This window comes from Seriola aureovittata, chromosome 8, assembly GCF_021018895.1.
Source record: "Seriola aureovittata isolate HTS-2021-v1 ecotype China chromosome 8, ASM2101889v1, whole genome shotgun sequence".
Lineage (NCBI taxonomy): Eukaryota > Metazoa > Chordata > Actinopteri > Carangiformes > Carangidae > Seriola > Seriola aureovittata.
Genome location: NC_079371.1, coordinates 14,324,608 through 14,342,604, shown reverse-complemented (window position 1 = coordinate 14,342,604; position 17,997 = coordinate 14,324,608). Strand labels below are relative to the sequence as shown.

The 17,997-nt window shown below is 41.1% G+C and overlaps 2 protein-coding genes across 2 annotated transcripts; one reads left to right on the top strand and one right to left on the bottom strand.

The window, feature by feature from the left end:
• The first annotated feature begins 174 nt into the window (after positions 1–174).
• ankrd13d (ankyrin repeat domain 13 family, member D) lies at positions 175–8,312 on the top strand. Its single transcript, XM_056382560.1, has 16 exons — positions 175–1,048; positions 1,144–1,279; positions 1,358–1,482; positions 1,719–1,764; positions 2,465–2,608; positions 2,839–3,028; positions 3,248–3,314; positions 3,805–3,886; positions 4,089–4,150; positions 4,276–4,406; positions 4,500–4,657; positions 4,872–4,985; positions 5,202–5,374; positions 5,701–5,780; positions 6,251–6,484; positions 7,759–8,312. Exons 1-16 carry the CDS (start codon positions 965–967, stop codon positions 7,820–7,822), a joined length of 1,890 nt encoding a protein of 629 aa, XP_056238535.1. The 5' UTR covers positions 175–964; the 3' UTR covers positions 7,823–8,312.
• LOC130173359 (signal-transducing adaptor protein 1-like) lies at positions 7,885–14,335 on the bottom strand. Its single transcript, XM_056382561.1, has 10 exons — positions 14,074–14,335; positions 13,371–13,442; positions 12,989–13,105; positions 12,655–12,711; positions 11,881–12,083; positions 11,455–11,586; positions 10,926–10,995; positions 10,221–10,323; positions 9,948–10,136; positions 7,885–9,813 (listed from the first exon to the last, which is right to left on the bottom strand). The coding sequence occupies exons 1-10, from the start codon at positions 14,173–14,175 to the stop codon at positions 9,665–9,667; spliced, it is 1,194 nt and encodes a 397-aa protein (XP_056238536.1). The 5' UTR covers positions 14,176–14,335; the 3' UTR covers positions 7,885–9,664.
• Between the last annotated feature and the right edge of the window lie 3,662 nt (positions 14,336–17,997).

Genomic DNA, 17,997 nt, shown 5'->3' with positions numbered 1-17,997 from the left:
TTTAATGTCAACATTACTAGTTTTGCTTGACTTTCCTGTAAACACCGTAGTTTATTTGCACAGTTGGATCAAATGTCAGCTTTTCCCTGGCTCCACCCAGCTTCCCTCCATAACCTGGAAATAAAGCGACGCCAGAATAAATAAATAAATAAACACCGCTGCTGCAGATGTAAATGTATTTCATCCTAATAAAGCTGGGTGTTGCACAGGGACACATCTGACTTTGACAGATGTGCTCTGCTTTAATGATCGTTATCCAGGCACGACTGTGTTACAGCTGCAGCAGCTTTCAGCAGCAGCTTTCACCAGCATCGTATCGGACGACCTCAACTCGAGTGACCTGGATGTGAAACAGGAATAAAGGCCGTGTCTCGCTTTATTTTTGACAGACCGTGACAACCCTGCGATATAAACAGGGGATGGGTGCTGCATCAGCGGACGGCTAGCTTACTTCATCAACCGGCAATTTCACCCATATCTTTTTTTGCTGTAATAACACATGCATCGTAGAAAATGAACGGACTTGGCGGTGCATTTTTGGCCGGTTGAATTGGTTGTCTTGCATTGTGCAGAATGGAAAACAGGTGCCAAGAGAAGCAGGAGACAATGTTGTTATTAGCCAGTTAGCTAACGTTAGCGCAGCTAGCTGTTAGTTAACGTTAACTGCATCAAATTAGTGGGCTGAGTTAGCCGAGCTAACTCAGCCCACTAATTTAAACAGGCACGCACAAATACTCTGGATTGTTTGCTGCCTAACGTTGGCTACTTGGATAGATTTACTTAGTGACAGGTTTTTCCAGTGACATACTAATTTGCTTTCAGCGTTTACCCATTCTCTGCTCTGTACCAAGCTAACTAGCTAACCAGCTGTGTCTGCTGTGGTGTCACTGCAATCTGTTGGCTGCCCAAGTCATATTGCAAATACAAGCTTTACTATTGTTTAACTGTCAAGCGGAGGACAGCCATGGCTCACGAAGCGTTTCCTCTGCATTTTCTGGTCTGGAACAATCAGTATCTGGAGCTTGATCGAGAGCTGCAGAAGAAGGAGGTAAGTTATTTTGCAGCTGGTGGTTGGTAGTAACAGATGCGTTTGTTATGTCGCACTGCATTGCGCTGATACTGCTTGTATGTTTGCTTCCGCAGCAGGATGTGGAGCGCCTGGATCCGAGGGGGCGCACCCCGCTGGAGCTGGCTGTGTGTTTGGGCCACCTGGAGTCAACCCGGGTGCTGCTCAGACACTCAGGAGACCCGACACACTGCAACGGACAGGGCTGGACCAGTGAGTGCTCTGCTGTGGCTCTCAGTTTCATGCCCCGAGGTTGCAGCCATGGTCGTTAAATGTGGATGTATGTTTCAGTTTTGCAGGAGGCGGTGAGCACCGGGGACCCTGAGCTGGTTCAGCTGGTGCTTCAGTACAGAGACTTCAAGCGTGCCACAGAGAGACTGGCAGGGATCCCAGAGCTGCTCAGCAAACTAAGACAGGTGAAACAGACTCTCAGTCTGATGAAAAGTTCTGACACCTTACCTGTTGCACAGAGCAACAAAACCAAACCCCCAGCCAACCCTCAAAGCTTTGTTTAAGATATGTGGGAAAGTTTTTTCAGTGGGGGACACTATAGTTATGGATGTTCCCGATGTGTACACAAGTCTCATATGCAACTTGGAGGGCTTTAGCTTTTTGTCTTAAGTAAACAAAAAAGTTTCCTCTCTCCTTCCAGGCACGGGACTTTTATGTGGAGATGAAGTGGGAGTTCACCAGTTGGGGTGAGTGTGTTTCATTAATGTGTTTTCACAGAGGTCAGTTTCAGCACCACAGCGGTTGGACAGCTCCGCCAGTAGCAGCTGTTGCTCAACGGCACTTTGACAGATGTACAATATATGACTGTTTACTCCAGTCAGTTTGAAGAAAACTGGACAGGTGGATTTCAAAATGTAACCCATTACAAAGGTGATGAGGTTACCTGTGTTTGGGTTACTTTTCCTTCTCTAATCTCCAGAGGATGCTCTTTTAAACAGTTAATTAGATGTTGTAGCTTAAAATCTTAGTATTTACAGTGAAGATTATAACACGTATTTCCTCAATGTGTTAAGGCCTCTTAATGCGTATTCTTTAATATAGCTAATGACTTGGAGCAAGAAATTTGTAAGCCACTGTTGCAAGACTAATGTCTACAATTTCATTTCTTGGTTACATTTTGCTCACTTATCAGTTTTATATCATTAAGAATTGAAAACTTTATTTATTTTAGATAACAGGCATCGTGTTTTCTAATTTGTAATAATTAATTGTATGATCAGTGAATTAACTGATAATGAAATCACTCATTAGGTGCATTTGTAATGTAACAATCTAGATTAAAATATTCCAGGAATCTTTTACAGTGTCCATTCCCTGTTTGTTTCCCTCCTTCTCTTTGTCTCCTGTTTCTAAAATGCCTCGTCCCTCCTTTAACTCTCCTCTCAGTGCCCCTGGTGTCAAAGGTGTGTCCCAGTGACGTCTACCGGGTGTGGAAGAGCGGCTCATGCCTCCGTGTGGACACCACCCTCCTGGGCTTTGAACACATGACATGGCTTAAAGGACGACGCAGCTATATCTTCAAGGGTGGAGGTGTGTACGATTTGCTCCAAGCATCACATACTTGTAAATAACTGAGCAGCTGAGGTGGATGGATGGATGGACGGACGGACGGATGACTTTGTGGTGAAAACTTGACTTGGGTCCACCGTGAGAGACTCTGCAAGAGGTTTAAATGTGTCTTTTCCAGTGTCATGATGAGGCCTTTGAAAGACGTCATGCTTTGAATCGTTCTCAATAACAACATTTTCTGTGCCTCTTAGATGATGGGGCGGTGGTGATGGAGGTGGACCACGAGAAGCAGGTGGTGTACACAGAACCGCTCGTGTTGTCCCCTCGTGACGCGCCCTCCCTCCTGGCAGCCATGCAGCCGTCGCAGGAGAACACAGCACAGAGACTGACGTCGCCCATTGTCTCCACGCATCTCAACACACGCAACATTGCCTTTGAACGGTAACAAGCAGTCACGGTGTACAGATATGCGTTTTGATCAAGGTCACGCTTGATTTGCTTGTGTTTGCAAGCCATTTGCAGATATCTGCCTCACTTTGTTTTATTGTGCTGCAAACTCATCATGAAAGTATTTCATTAGTTTGGGTTCAAAGAGTTTTTTACTGTTTTGTGTCAGGCTTTTCCACACTGAGCCCTTACTTTATCTCTTTGCTTGCTTAGGAACAAGTCGGGAATCTGGGGCTGGCGTTCAGAGAAGAGCGAGATGGTCAGTGGGTACGAAGCCAAGGTAAGTTCAGATGGTTTTTCAGAAGTAGCAAATCTGGCTGAAACATGTGGTCACATTTTCTGAATGCTAATGCTGAAATTAGGCAATTCAGCATAATTTATCCTTACAAAGATTAATGTCGGATTAAATAACGATGTTGTAGCAAATGCTGTTTGATCCCATTATCTGCTGCTAAGAATAAAAAAGCCTAATAGATTTGAATACACTTTAATAAAACGGCATCCTTGAACATCCACATTTGTTTATTCTGGATTGTTCTTTTTGAGATTGATGATTGTTTTTACAAGGGAAATCCAGACAAGAACAGAGTGTGAGAAATTACTGACAGAGCATAATCACAATATGCTCAACACTCACAATCCTAATCCTTACAGTAAACAAAGGTTTTACCTCCTGTTGTTTGCACTAAATAAACATTCCTGATGGAGCTTTGCTGATGAAGTGTAAAAAAAAGTGTCTTTTCTCTTTCTTTGTCTGTCAATGTTTCCAGGTTTACAGTGCTACCAATGTGGAGCTGGTGACTCGGTCAAGGACAGAACATCTATCAGACCAGGACAAGTCAAGAAGCAAAGGTGAAGTCACAAACACATGTGTGGTGGTGGGAAAGCAATGTGTATAGATTTTCACCTGAAAACCATTGTTCTTAGACCAGAAATGAACTACAAAGAAATATGATCAAATCAGAACACAACAATTTCAATAAGTATATCAGTTAGAGTGAAAATGGAACAAATTTGAGTTTGTTGATGATCTCGACTCTTTGTTTACACTCAGGCTCAAAGACTCCTCTGCAGTCCTTCTTGGGGATTGCTGAACAGCATACAGCTCACAATGGGGTAAGAATCTCCACAGTAACTATGCATCACTTCCACAACCCCCCTCCCACCCTCACCCCAAACCACAATGCTGCCTCCTTTGATTAATGGCATCACATCTGACGGTCTCTCTGTATTTCTGTCAGAGCAATGTGTCCCAGTGTGCCAGTCCTCACAACCCCACAGCCATCACAGCTGACGAGTACTTCAACCCAGAGTTCAACCTGAATGGCCGAGACATCGGACGTCCCGTCGAGCTTACAAGCAAAGTCCAGAGGTATGGTGAAGCAATCACAGCATACACACCCAGCATGGATATATGTGTCACCAAAATGACCAGAACGTTACATTCTCCCTGCCTCCTCTCCAGGTTTAAAGCGACCCTGTGGCTGAGTGAGACTCATCCTCTGTCCCTGGCCGAGCAGGTGACGCCCATCATCGACCTCATGGCCATCTCCAATGCCCACTTTGCCAAGCTGCGTGACTTCATAACCCTACGCCTGCCGCCAGGCTTCCCTGTCAAGATAGGTGGGTCATTTCCTGTGTGTAGCTAGGTGGAGGTCTTAAGGTTATTTAACCATCAAAAAACTGGTTCCAGACCAGCTCCAGATCTGTTGAATTGCAGCCATTACATTATTAAGGTTTTACCTCCTCTTTTTCAAGCCATTCCCTTAGAAGAGACATGTTTACTGTGCTGGTCATTATGACATTGTCTGAATTCAACTCGCTGCTTGTCTTCCAGAGATTCCCCTGTTTCACGTGTTGAACGCCAGAGTGACGTTCAGTAACCTGTGCGGCTGCGACGAGCCGGTCAGCTCTGTGACGGTTCACAAGCCCGAGAGCTCCGAAGAAGCTGGTAACTATAGACTCACACAAACGCTGACATAGACACAGTTCAAAGAGCATGAAGTATGGCTAATTGCTTATTAGCTATCTGCTACTCTTTCTGGCGTCCGGCATTCTACATCACCTGCTCAGCCAGCGTAGTTGTTGCCAAACAGAACACTGGCTCAAAAGGGACACGCACCTTTATCTTCCAGCCACAGTAACGCTGTAACCCGTCTTCACCCAGGTCAGTCTCTCCATCCCTTCCACTGTGAGGTGGACCCCTCGGTGTTTGAGCCCCCTCCAGACTACACCACTCTCGGTCCGGGACGCAGCGAGCCAATGAGGGACGAGGATGACAACCTGCTACAGTTCGCCATCCAACAAAGCCTGCTGGACGCCGGCACAGAGAGTGACCAGGTCAGAGCGAGGCCTGTTACCAGTCTAAGTCTAAGGGTTCATAATTAATCTTAGAGATGTAGGAATGTTTTCCTCCCTCTTTTATTTTTCATCTTTCACTCTTTCTTTCTGGCAGTGACCCAGGTCACAGTTACACTTCAGAACAAAATGACATACTTTACTCCTCCCTGATGGAAGAGTCAGTTTTATTTCTCCACATTTGTAAAAATTTGTGCCACATCGAATCATTTAAAAGCTAATGGTAGTTTTTTCTTATGGCAACAAAGTGTCCCCACAGGGCTCCCTTACGTGAAAAGGCAGTTGAAATACGTACGTCTGGTTTATAGGTGACCATCTGGGAGGCCCTAACCAACAGCCGCCCGGTGCCCCAGTCTCCACTGTATGAGGAAGACTCTCAGCTGGAGAGGTGAGCCGACCTTCAGACTTTACTTGTCTTGTTTCCTTTGCAGGCAGGTTCACTCCGCGCAAACTAGAGAGAGGACCCTAGGTGAACTCTACTGCTGATAGAGTATCTCAGTTATTCTTTTAGGCCTTGAGTAACATCGTCTCCATCAATTCATTATATCTGTTGATAGATAGGAATTCTTTTCTATGTCATTTATTTTAGATATTTGTACTGTTACTGTAAAACCATCATGAGGTTTTATGTCTATTCATAATTCCATCTTAATCAGAGAAACCTCTGGCTTGTGAAGTAATTAATTAAACATTTCTAGATAGAGTTCAGTAATTAGCTCTTTCTTCCGGCCTTCTCTGGGGAACAGCGACTCCCAGTCATCTTGTAATGAAGCCCAGCAGTGAAACAGTCCTGTTAGGATACCCTTCTTTGTTTAAGAAGACTTCACTTTAAGATCCCTTATTTCCTTCTTTCCTCAGGGCGATCCAGGAGTCCCTGTCCATCTCACTGGCCAGCAGAGAGGGCGAAGACACAGCCGACCCCAGCCAGCCCTCCTCTATCTCCCCGTTGGACCCCACCGCCAATTCCCCGCTCTCCTACAGCACGGTGACCGACCCGCGGTTGTCGGGACACTTTGGTGTGGCGTCGAGCTTTGACGAGCAGCTGCGTATCGCCATGGAGCTGTCATGTAGGGAGCAGGAGGAGCTGGACAGGTGAAGCCGGAGGAATGCAAAGACAGTTATGAGTAGTCTGATGTGTTACTGTGTATTACCTGAGACAAAATCTTCATGTTGGAAACAACTCGACCTAATGGGTACTTGCTCAACAACATATGCAGATTGTCAATTTATAGATGCAGTACAGCCAAAGAGAACTCACAAGGAAAGCAGTGAGAAGATGTTCATCCACTTATCTTTATCCAGCTTGTCAGTCTGTCACAGGGCTAATCTGTATGTAGATAGACAGTCATTCACCCTCATATTCTCACATGTGACCAATTTGTAGTTGCCGGGTTACCCGACCTGCATGTCTTTAGACTGTGGAAGAGAATCATAGCACACAGAGGACACCTACACCCAAAGCTGTGCAAAATTAGAGAAAGAACTGGGTTGAAGAATACATTGTGTGAGCTACCCAGCTGTTCTCCAAATTCTCCCTCTGTTGCTCCTCTTTTGATTTTATTTATTTCATTTTTTTCTGGGCTGCACGCATAGTGCTGCAGTCTTGCCAAATTTTGCCTCAGCTGGGAAACAAACGACATTTGCGACACAGTCGGGTGTCAACATCTCCCAACATCCAAATGCATGGAAAGAATCTCTTAAAGTTATCTCTCCATGCTGTTAGGTATACACATTAATAGAGACATTGTACAATAAAGATGAGGTCGCAACTAGAGCTGCAATGATTAGGCAAATAATCAGTTACTCAGTTGAAAGAAAAATGAATCTGCAACTAGCATAAACCAAACATTTGCTGGTTCCATCATCTCAGACGGTTAATCAGTTAACCAAGAGAAAAAGTGGCATAGTAATCAGTTATAAGATTCATTGAAAGGACTAGATGTTACAATCCCTTCTGGAAACTTGAAATATAAAATTGAAAAACAAGGTACTTTTGAATTTCAAGGACAACGATGCCCCTTGCCGCTTTAATCTGTGTCAAGGTTTGCATGCTGGGAAACTCAGATAACAGTATTTACAGGGTAATCTACTTCCTTTTCCTGGAAAAAAAAATACCTGCAGGAACGCAGTACTCTTTAGCAAGTCAGTTCTTATGTGTCTGTTTATGCCATTGTAACAAAGAGACCTTCTCCAAACCCCATTAACACTACCATGCAATTATTTGATCTATATACTAAAGTCTAAATGAACTAAATGAAACTCTGTGGTGTGTTGTGGTGAGGAAGAGGAATCCATTCCTGGAAAGTAAGATGTTTAGTTTCTTCACTGCTTTGACTGACAAGCTTCATTTCTTGTTTTTGTCATAGGAAGCAGAAGGAGGAAGAAGAGGAGCTGGAGCGGATCCTACAGCTGTCACTCACCGAGAAGTAATGTCACAATAGCAGCAATGGAGGCGGGTCTTCATTGGGGAACAATCCTCTTAAATTATTCTGTTTTATTTTTATTTTTATTTTTTTAAATCCTGAGATATTAAGTTATTGCAGATATTTTATTTGTCTTTCTCACATGAAGGCTGCTACAGGAGAGCATAAAGGACCAGAATATAAGAAATGAGTGTGAGTGACACATGTGGGAGGTATTAAATAAGAAGAGGTACTCTGACACACACTACATGAAGGAGGAGACAAAAGGGAGAGTCTTTGTTTTTCTTTTTTTATTGACTATTTTTCACAGACTTGCTGTCTTTATTGAGTGATAAATGATCCTTAAACTTTAAACCTATAACATGATCCATGATGATGAAAAATATGAAAATACAATTTTAATGGAATAACTTATAAAAACTATGATTATAACATTTGAAACATTTATGTTGGCTTACTCCTATGTGTGGAAAATAAAGAATAATGATAAACCTTGATTATGGTTGCATCTTCTTCTTCATGCGAGTCTGTCATGTGATATTTTTACAGTTATGTCATTCTTTCACATCAAAAATGGACAATCGTGATCTGTATAATAATTGGTTCACGCAACGTTTGTGTTCTGTTCATTTTTAACACTTGAAACACAGATATTGAGTAAAAACAGAAGGGCTTGATAAGCTTTCAAGCTGTGAGACATAAAACATGGATATCACATGTAGTTGAAACTAAAGCTGCAACGTTCAGTCATTGATTGGCAGCTGTTTTGGTGATCGATCCGACATTTTGAGTCACTTTTCAATCAAAAATAATAAACGTTTGCTGGTCCAAGCTTCTCAAATGTGACGATCTGACTAAAAGGTGAATTGAGAAAATAACTATTATATGCAGCCCGAGCTGAAATCATATTCTAACCTGTTTGAATCAGGTTCACGAAGTCGTCGGTATCACAAAGCTCTTGTCATTTAGATGTCTTGGTACTCGATTTAACAGTGATGCTCACCCTAATAGAGTGATTTGTAAACAATCAAAAGGGAGACAAATTGATGAGTAAAAATAAGCTTGTCACCCATGGTAGCATCATTGCTTTAGGGATGGCAGAGGTGGTCTGTCTGTCCACCAGTTTAGTCCAGACTGAAATATCCAAACATCTAGAGGGATGAATTTTCATGAAATTTGCTACAGATATTCACGGGCTCTAGAGGATAAATTCTATTGGCTTTGGAGTTCCTCTGACTTTTCCTCAACATCTACTAAACACAGTTGGCACAAAAATATTCAGCACACATTCATTGATCACAGATGATTTTTTTGAAATGGTTTTGGTGATCCCCTCACGTTTCCTCTAATACCATGAGAGAGTTTAAAAATTTTTTTTTTATTGACACATCTCAATAACTTTTAACTGTACTGCTGAGACATTTGTAACTAAGTTGGTGAACGTCACAAAGTCAGCATTAATTTGTTAACATGCTCAAATCACTGCTGTGCCTGAGTACAGCCTCACAGGCCTGCTGGCGTGCCTGCAGACTCTTAGTGAATATTCAACTTGGTCTTGTAGTGTCGTTGTTTCATATTGAACATGTAGCTTCATTCAACTTCCAAACATACAGAGAGAGAGAGAAGAGATTTGAGGTCTATATGGTTGAAATTCATTACTGAATCTATTTATCATTGCTTTATCTATTTTCTTACAAGCTTCCTTTTAATTTGTCCCTCATACGCACCAAAAAGTGGCAGAATTATGTTTAATCCACTGGGAAGCTTGCGATCTAGCAGCTGAGGATCAAAGTTATACATTAAATGAGCAGTCTTGTGAGGTTCTTACTGAGCAACCATAGTTCATGAGTCACACTGCTTCACTCTTTGTCCACTGCGCTGTGCAGGAGAGGGCTTTTTCAGTGGGTTGATTCTCATACATTTCGTCCTCGCCACTTGCAGTCTGGATGCTTTCCCTCCGTAATCTTAAAACTTGGCGAAGCTCACTGTCCAGCTGATCTAGTTTAGAGAAAGAAGCATGTCATTCATTTAGACTGACTTATTTCTCTCATACATACACCTTAATTTGCACCTAAAGCAGCTCTAATAAGTAGCCTACTAATGTAAGAACAAATATTCCCTGTCATTCTCACCTAGTTTTAGTTTGTGTTCATCAGGCCTGTGGTCATCAGGAACCACGTATTCACCCTCTGCTGGCTTGGTTGGAGGGGGCAGAGACTCCTCTTTGGTCTGCGACCGCAGCATAGGTGCCACTTGTGCCTTGGGTACTGTTTTTAGTGCAGGTGAAGTGATGCTGATGTTCTTTGGAGCAGGTGACGGCTCTGCTGAACGCACGTATAAACACTGTTAGGAGCTGTATACTTGTACCTGTGCCGGACTATTTCTAAAAGCACTATTCTCCTCACCGATCCGAGTGTCGTAGGGCTGAGATGCCATATAGGGTTGAAGACGGTACTCTGTCTTTTCAAGGAAGTATTTAAGTACATCATTCAGGGTGGACACTGTCAACTGCAGAGAGGAGAACAAAGGAAGAAAAGCAAAAAGAGAGGCCAGTTTTAGGATCCAATAGTTCCATTGCTAGATTTAGATTTTTGTATGTTCAAGTTTCCTGTACTGTGGTCATTGAGCAGTGCTCAGTATATTATACATTATATATATATGTATATATATATATATTTGTCTGACTTTGTCTGACTATTACAGTGGTGGAGAACAATCCTAAAGGGGCAATGCAAATGCACATTCTTGTCTTGGTTTAGGTGGCAGGATAGACCTGTCTCTTAATGAGCAGATATGAATGTATTTTGCAATTACCAGCCATAATGAAGAGAAAAGGTATTCAGTTTCCCATCTTGAGGCACTAATGCACCTTTAACACCCTGCAGGATGGTAGATCTGAGTGTAATAACTTCATGAAATCAAGAAGGAGCCTGATCCAGACAAAAATCTTTGCTATTCCAGTTTCAGATTTCAGAAATGGTGGAACAAGCATGCAGTGCAGGTTAGCAGCTAACCTCAAAAATCTGATAATAAGATTTTCTTTCAGTGAATGCCACATTGAATTCATGTCCTCATAAGTTAATAGTTGTGGTAGGAGCTGTGGGACTTACTGCTGTTTCCAGTTCAATGACAAACCCTGAGTTTGAAGAGGACACTCTGTAGTTCTTCATGACATGCCCTCTGAAACACAAAGAAGAGGAGGATTATTTGCTTAGTCCTGACTGGGCCTCTGATAATTGCAATGAGCAAAACCAGAATAACCACCACATCCATATGTTGATCCCCTTTTCAACTGTCTCATGTTTACTGATTGCCAGGATAATTCAATACTGAGATGCAAATGATCCATGCGCTACTGAGGGACTTTGTTAATGAGACACTGTTATATTTGAGTTTAAAAAATGTGTCATTTAGATTCTTGGTTACAATCCCATGTTCATAGTCCCATGTATACAAGGTTCAAATGAACTCCTATGCCCCATCTGCTCCTGTACATGTATGTGTTTGATGGCTCACAAGAGCAAAATATACACATATATGAAGAAAATCTATAAAAACTAAAGATTAATATTTGTTGAAAAGAGTAAGCTTAATACCACCCCCTGCATTAGTCTGTAATCAGTGGTACATTAAAGATACCTGGAGGTCTGTTGTCTGAGGGTCAGGGCGTAGTTGTTGGCCATGGTGGATGGGCGAAGGATGATGCTTCCATATTCCGGGTTCGCGCACAACATCCTCTCAGCCTCTTCCCGAGACACATCGAGGAAACACCTGCAGCGATACAGGAAAAAAATAAACACTTCCTCATTGGCAGTGGTGGTAATAAAGGTGCAGGTATGTCACTTCAGAGGGCAAAGGGCAGGACAACATGTTCATCAGTTTAGGTGAACACAAAGGTTTTAACTGTCAGTGACCTCAAAAACCCCTGTCTATAATGTCTGAAACTATTCAGTTGTATTTTTCATGTTCTGTTTTGTGTTAAACACAGAAAGCCTCCAAGCGAAGACCTCCAGACTATTTCTGTGATTGTCAGAGGAAACATTTTCTGGAGATTCTCTAACTTACGAAGGCATGTCAAGGATGCTGTTGTCTGGCTTGTCTTTGGCTGGTACAGGGGAGGGGCATGGTGAGGCCGGGCGCAGGAAAGCTGGTCGAGGCGGGAGAGGTGGACGCAACACGGGGGGGTTTCTTCTTCTCTCCTGATCCAGAGCCTCCTGCAGCAGCAACATCTGGCCAGGCAGCAGCTGCAGCTTACTGGGAATCTGCTTCTACAAGGAAACATTGTAGTTCACTCATTGTTATTAATAACACTATCAATTACTATCAACTATCAGTCTGTTACTGTTCAGCATTTATAAAAATCCAATACAATCAAGGAAAAAACAGACTCCACACAATTAAAACAGATGCCTGACAACATTTTTTTTTTCACACATGCTATAAAAATATTATATGGGAGCTTGTTATCAGTTTGCAGATATTCTTCCTCTGTTGCTTATAATCTTGTTTGTCATTACTGCTCTCAGTCTTCAGAGACGTTTGTCCCCAGAAGTACCTTGAGCCAAAATGCTGCCTAATTATTAACCAGGAAATTTCCTGTTATTTGTTGTGCTTGGCTTTGTTCATCAAAAAGGTAAAGAATAACATGGCCAAGAATTATTTTCAAAAGGCACCAAAAATCCTCTGAGCAGATTTGAGCTCAGTTGTTGAGGCTTTGTTATTACTTTTATTTTATTTTATTTCATTTTGGGTTTTTCTTTACAAGAACCCAGCAATATTCTGTACTGTTGGTAGCATCTCTCTCTCTCTCTCTGTGTGTATATGAGCGTGTTTGCTTACTTTGACCACAGTCAGGATGTAACCCCTCCACTCTTCACCCGTGTCAGGATTGTCCATCTGTACAGTCACCCAAACAACAGACACAGACACAAAGACCAATATTAAAACTATTTAACAATTAAATATACTGTATATGTAACACTGTGGTTAGGGTCAATTTGATTTCACTTGGCTCTAATAAATGTATAACCTGTATACATTGCGATACTTAATGATACTAAATTGGATGCGCAACATTTTTTGATAACTTGTTCTTGAACACCATGGACCTGAGGCTGAAACCATGTCTTTGAGTAGAGGCAAAATAAACATGTCAGGTTTCATAGCACCACACCTTCAGCTGCACCTCCTCGCTGAGCAGGGTGAGAGTGAAGATGGTTGGCGTCTTCCTCTGATACGGAGAATTTAACTCCATGGACTTGAGCTGCTCCAGGTCCAGCTTCTCAGTGTACTGACAAAGTAAGCAAACCATGTATGTGTGAGAATCATCACTGGGTGTCCACACATTCATCATTTGATCTGAAGTAAGGACTGTATCTCTTTTACCCACACTGCTTCCTTATAGCCACTTAACAGTGTTGCCTCTGCTTGTACATCTGTTCTTTGGAAAACACATGCTACCCTCACTGTTTAATCATACACACATTTTCAGAATCTGTAAATAAAGATCCCACTCTTCCTTGCAAGCGACTGGCAAAATGAAATGATTTTCTTACTGTATCCTGTGTGTCATCCGTGTAGAGGAACAGCGTGGCTCCGCGGAGCTCTCCATAGTAACTCTTGAAATCCTAAAGATCATGAATGTCATTTTGAATTGCAGTTCTTGACACACCATTCACTTTGACACAGTAGTGGAACAAAGTAACTAAGTCCATTTACTTGTGAATGTACACACATGCTACTTTATGGTTCAACTTTACTATATCTTAATATTTAAATTATCTGAGAGCTGTAGTGACTAGCTATTTGCAGATTAAGATTTTACATAAAAGACATGATTGTCTAATAAATTGTGATACATTGTCCTGGATAAAAGACCCACCAGTATAGTTAAAATCATCTCCTCATGTGTTAATGTATCAATTATAATCCAAAAATAGGATAACTTTTCACTGACATTGACCATTCTGTATAATGAGCTATTTTATTTTTGATACTGATGTACATGTACTAATTATACTCTTGTATTTTTATTTCAGTAACATTTGGCATGCGGAACATTTACTTTTAATGGAGTATTTTCATTGTGTAATTTACTTAAGTAAAATATCAGAATACTTCATAAAACCCTTACCAATCATATTCTTATCATACTCATCAAATTTCACACCATTTATCACTTGTTTAATCCCCCTGATTTTTTTCCCTGATATTTCTACTCCCTCTCCACTTCTGAAACTTTCCCATCTTTGTTCTCACCTTGTCTTCGGTGTGTTTCTTCAGCAGGTGTCCAGAGTAGTAGAGAGGCAGAGCTGTGATTGTCGCCCTCCTCTTGTGAACAACTCTGGGGTTCACAGACATCGTCCAGCGCTCTGTCTAAAGTCTTCTGGCTTGGTTTGGTTCAGTTTTCAGTTCACTTCTGTTTGTCCGGCAGTGTGGTCTTTAGCACTGAATAAACAATTCAGCTGAGCTGATTCTCAAGAAGGTTTTTTTCCTTGTTGTTTCCTTGTGCAGCTCTCAAAGCAGTGAGGAATTCACCTTGAGTCTTTTGTATACCTGATATGATTATTGTAATCTCTAAACCTACACTGATAAACTTTCCTCTCCCTCTTCCTCCAGTCTTAGTGCTGTTTTGAGTCTGAAATGAGGAAACGCTGCAGTGATTTATAAAGACGGAAGTAGTTCAGTGCAAAATCTCCCAAATAAAAATCCACTTTTGTACTTTGAACCTGGCCATAATTCAAGACAGCGTTACACCACATTCTGAGAAGCAATGAAGCATGCAGGCATGTGTTTGCACGTGCACGCACACACACACACACACAAATGCAAACTTGCATTTAACACAGGGTGTGAGTAGATATGGTTTTCATGGTTTTATGGTTTAATTCAGTAGATAGGAGATTGCTCACGTGTGAATTAACCTAGATTAAACCCTTTCTAAGTCAACATTCAGTCACAGTTTATACTTTGTAATGGGTTCATTATAGATTATTAGAGTATATATATATATATATATATATATATATACATGAGGAATGTGAATGACAGCACACAGATCATCAGTAGCCAATCCCCTCCTTGGCCCTTTGTGGGTCACCTATATATAGTGGTTATACTTAGTGTATTTATACCAAAACAAATGTACATTATTTTCACTTTTTTGACCGTACACTTGTGACCAACAGCTCAATCCTGTCAAGATGAATTAAATGCTGTTAATGGAAATTTATCATCAATGTAACTGAATATGTGTTTACAGGGTGTAACTCATGATCTATTGATTTAAGTCAGGGTTGATTAAATTAATCAATAAGCTTTGACTAGCTTTGACTGTCTGTCACATACCCTGTTCATACAACTACTGATGCAAAACTACTAATTTAATCATGCAGTAAAAATTTAAATGATTTTACTTGAATGAGTAAAAGTCTGTTTTTTATTATCATTATTATTGAAATAATAATAAAGCCATAATAATTGCCTTGGTAGTGCCAGTGGTAGCACATGCCAACAAAAGGCTCATTCCTGTACTAATAATAATCATCATAAGAGTAATAACAGATGTCGTGGTGTATAGTTTGTTAGTTGCAACACCAGGAGCACAAGCCATAATACTATAATTGGTCTATAAACAGTTGCACAAAGCATACAGTAGTCAATATTGGCAAAAGTTAGTAATTGTAATAATAGCAGCAGCAGAAAACATTTCACCTCATCTCACCTGTGACACATGTGAACAGAAATCACCCTCTGGGGCCTGCTCACACTTTCTGCAGACATCACCTGGGCAGCGATATTTTTTGAACCAATCACGGATGCTGGGTGATCGACCCTCTGGACACATATTATCATCATCATCATCATCGTGTTCATCATCATCATCATCATCACCATCATCACTTCAGCCCTTCAAGTAGGTGAGACAGCAGTCTAGACAGTGGCTGCACATTGTTACTGTTGTCCTCTGTGACAACAAGGCAGTGAAACTAAACTAAAGACCCGCAGAGGCAGAGCTGTGCCTCCTCACTGCTGCTTCTGTGCCAAATATTTAACTCATAATTCCTTTGTCAGAGTATTTTTTATTTGGGATTATCTGATTTATTCAATTTAGGAAATGAAACACAAAAAATCAAATAAGAATAAGTGTTAAACATTAAGCATCTATCTTTCACTTGTAATGTTTGGCATAATATATTTATAATGGAGGCAAACCAGTGAGAAGACATGTTAGTTTCTCAACTTTATTTCAACTGCATCCAAAGCTTTAACTGGTATTAACCAACATATCAGCCAGTTGTCATTATTTGACAAGAGTTACCAAAGAAAAGTGTGGTGAATGGTGAGTTTTAGCACATAACTTTTAAATACTGTATGTAGAAGCAAATTGTTAACGTGTCCTCTTTCTGTCCCTGTGGGTTGCAAAGTCCACCTGTTGGGAGGAGTGACTCAGCACATGAAACATTTGCTCAGTAATTAAAAATGATGCCAAAAGCCGGTCTGTCCACATTCCACACTGTGTTTACCTTTTAATGTTATTATCCTCATTGTCACCCTTAAAGGAATGTTCCACTTCATCCATCTTCTGTAGTCACTTAAAAATTCACTGGTCAATTTAAAATCTTTACATTATTTTAACTATGTGTGCGTATACATAGTTAAAGCAGTAAGTCATTTTGTTTTTTCAAAAAAAAAAAATCTATCTTTATCTCTCTGCGGGAGGCTGCACTGCACAGCATGCAGCAGAGACCTGCATTATTGGATAGGAGAGAGTGGCTGAGAATGAGAACAAAAGCCACTGATTTAAACATTTTTCCATGGTAGTTTCAGATTTATTCACTCCTCAAGACACCGATAGACCTGGCTCATGTTATATCACTGAACACAGCCTTACGTCTCCGCTCGGGTCCCTGTTGGTTTCATTGTCTAAACCAGAAATAAGAGCTCCCTTTTGATTTGTCTGGCTTTAAACTTGTGTCACTGTCCTCCTGGCACCAATAGCTCGTCTCATAACGTCCACTGGAGAATTGGCTGCACACAACTAAAGCCTACAACACAAGTGATTATACTGGGATATTGAGTGGCCAGTTCACTTTGGTTGTTTGCAAAAGTGAATCAGAGTAAGTTTTCTTATCTTAATGAGTTGGAGCTTGAAAACATAAAAAGAAACACAGCTCTGTTTCTGGTATTTCTGCCGAACAAACTGAGTGAGTTTACAAAGAGATTTAGTGGTATAACTATTGATGCAGTCTTCCACTACTTCTAACAAAACTTAGAACACAGACCTGTGATTTCCTATAATATACACTAACACTGTGACCCTGACGCATAAAACCAGTTGTTTTTTCCATAGCAAACACTCTGACTTATAATAGCAAGAAAAGCACAGGTGTGTCTGTAAACAGTAAAAGCACTTAAACTCTGCCAGAGACGCTCCAACTGATTTCACTTAATATGATATGTTCGTACTTTATTTACTTATTTACTAATAATGATAATTTACCTATTGAATTTCTTAATTTCTTAATTGTCATTCTCTGTCTCAGTACTGTAATTCTACACCTGCTATACTTCTGTCTGCTCTGTATATTTTAGACTTATTTCAGGGCCGTTTCTCCTTGAGATCTTTTCCTTTTTTTCCCTGTCACTGTTTGAGAGTATAGAGTGTGTCTTGTGTTGTAAAGACTGTAAGGCTCTCTGAGGGGCTTTATAAATTAAATGCAATTAATTTGACATTTGGGATAGTTATATTCAGCCAAGGCTCATAATGTGAAAAGTTATTTGAATAAAAAATTTGGAAAACGGCACAAAATTGTATTCATTCCTAACAGTCTCAAGTAGTTGTAGATGTAGAGATGTGAGATGTGAGATTCATGTTTGTGTGTGTGTGCTCGTATGCAGATATACACAGTAAAAACACCTGTTCTCTACATGCCTCCTGCAGACTGATGCCCACTGCTGGCCACAGATTTCTGTCTCAGCTGCGTTATTTGACCCTGCCGGTCCCTCTGGCAGCTCCCATCTTCTCCTTTAATCCCTCATCCTGGAGGGGAGGCCAGGGAGACGCACACTAAGGAGAAAAAACAGTCGCTGTTCTCCATCACAGGGCCCCTAATGATGCTCCACCTTAACCACTAACTGAGGAGAAAATGGCCACAGAGGTGCCACGGATGGGGGCTAATA

Coding starts and splice junctions, on each gene's coding strand:
- ankrd13d (XM_056382560.1), top strand. CDS start 965: ATGGCTCACGAAGCGTTTCCTCTGCATTTTCTGGTCTGGAACAATCAG. Junction 4,658..4,871: donor AGGCTTCCCTGTCAAGATAG/GTGGGTCATTTC, acceptor CTTGTCTTCCAG/AGATTCCCCTGTTTCACGTG. Junction 5,781..6,250: donor GAAGACTCTCAGCTGGAGAG/GTGAGCCGACCT, acceptor TTCTTTCCTCAG/GGCGATCCAGGAGTCCCTGT.
- LOC130173359 (XM_056382561.1), bottom strand. CDS start 14,175: ATGTCTGTGAACCCCAGAGTTGTTCACAAGAGGAGGGCGACAATCACA. Junction 10,324..10,925: donor TCATTGAACTGGAAACAGCA/GTAAGTCCCACA, acceptor TCCTCTCTGCAG/TTGACAGTGTCCACCCTGAA. Junction 9,814..9,947: donor TGAACACAAACTAAAACTAG/GTGAGAATGACA, acceptor TCTCTAAACTAG/ATCAGCTGGACAGTGAGCTT.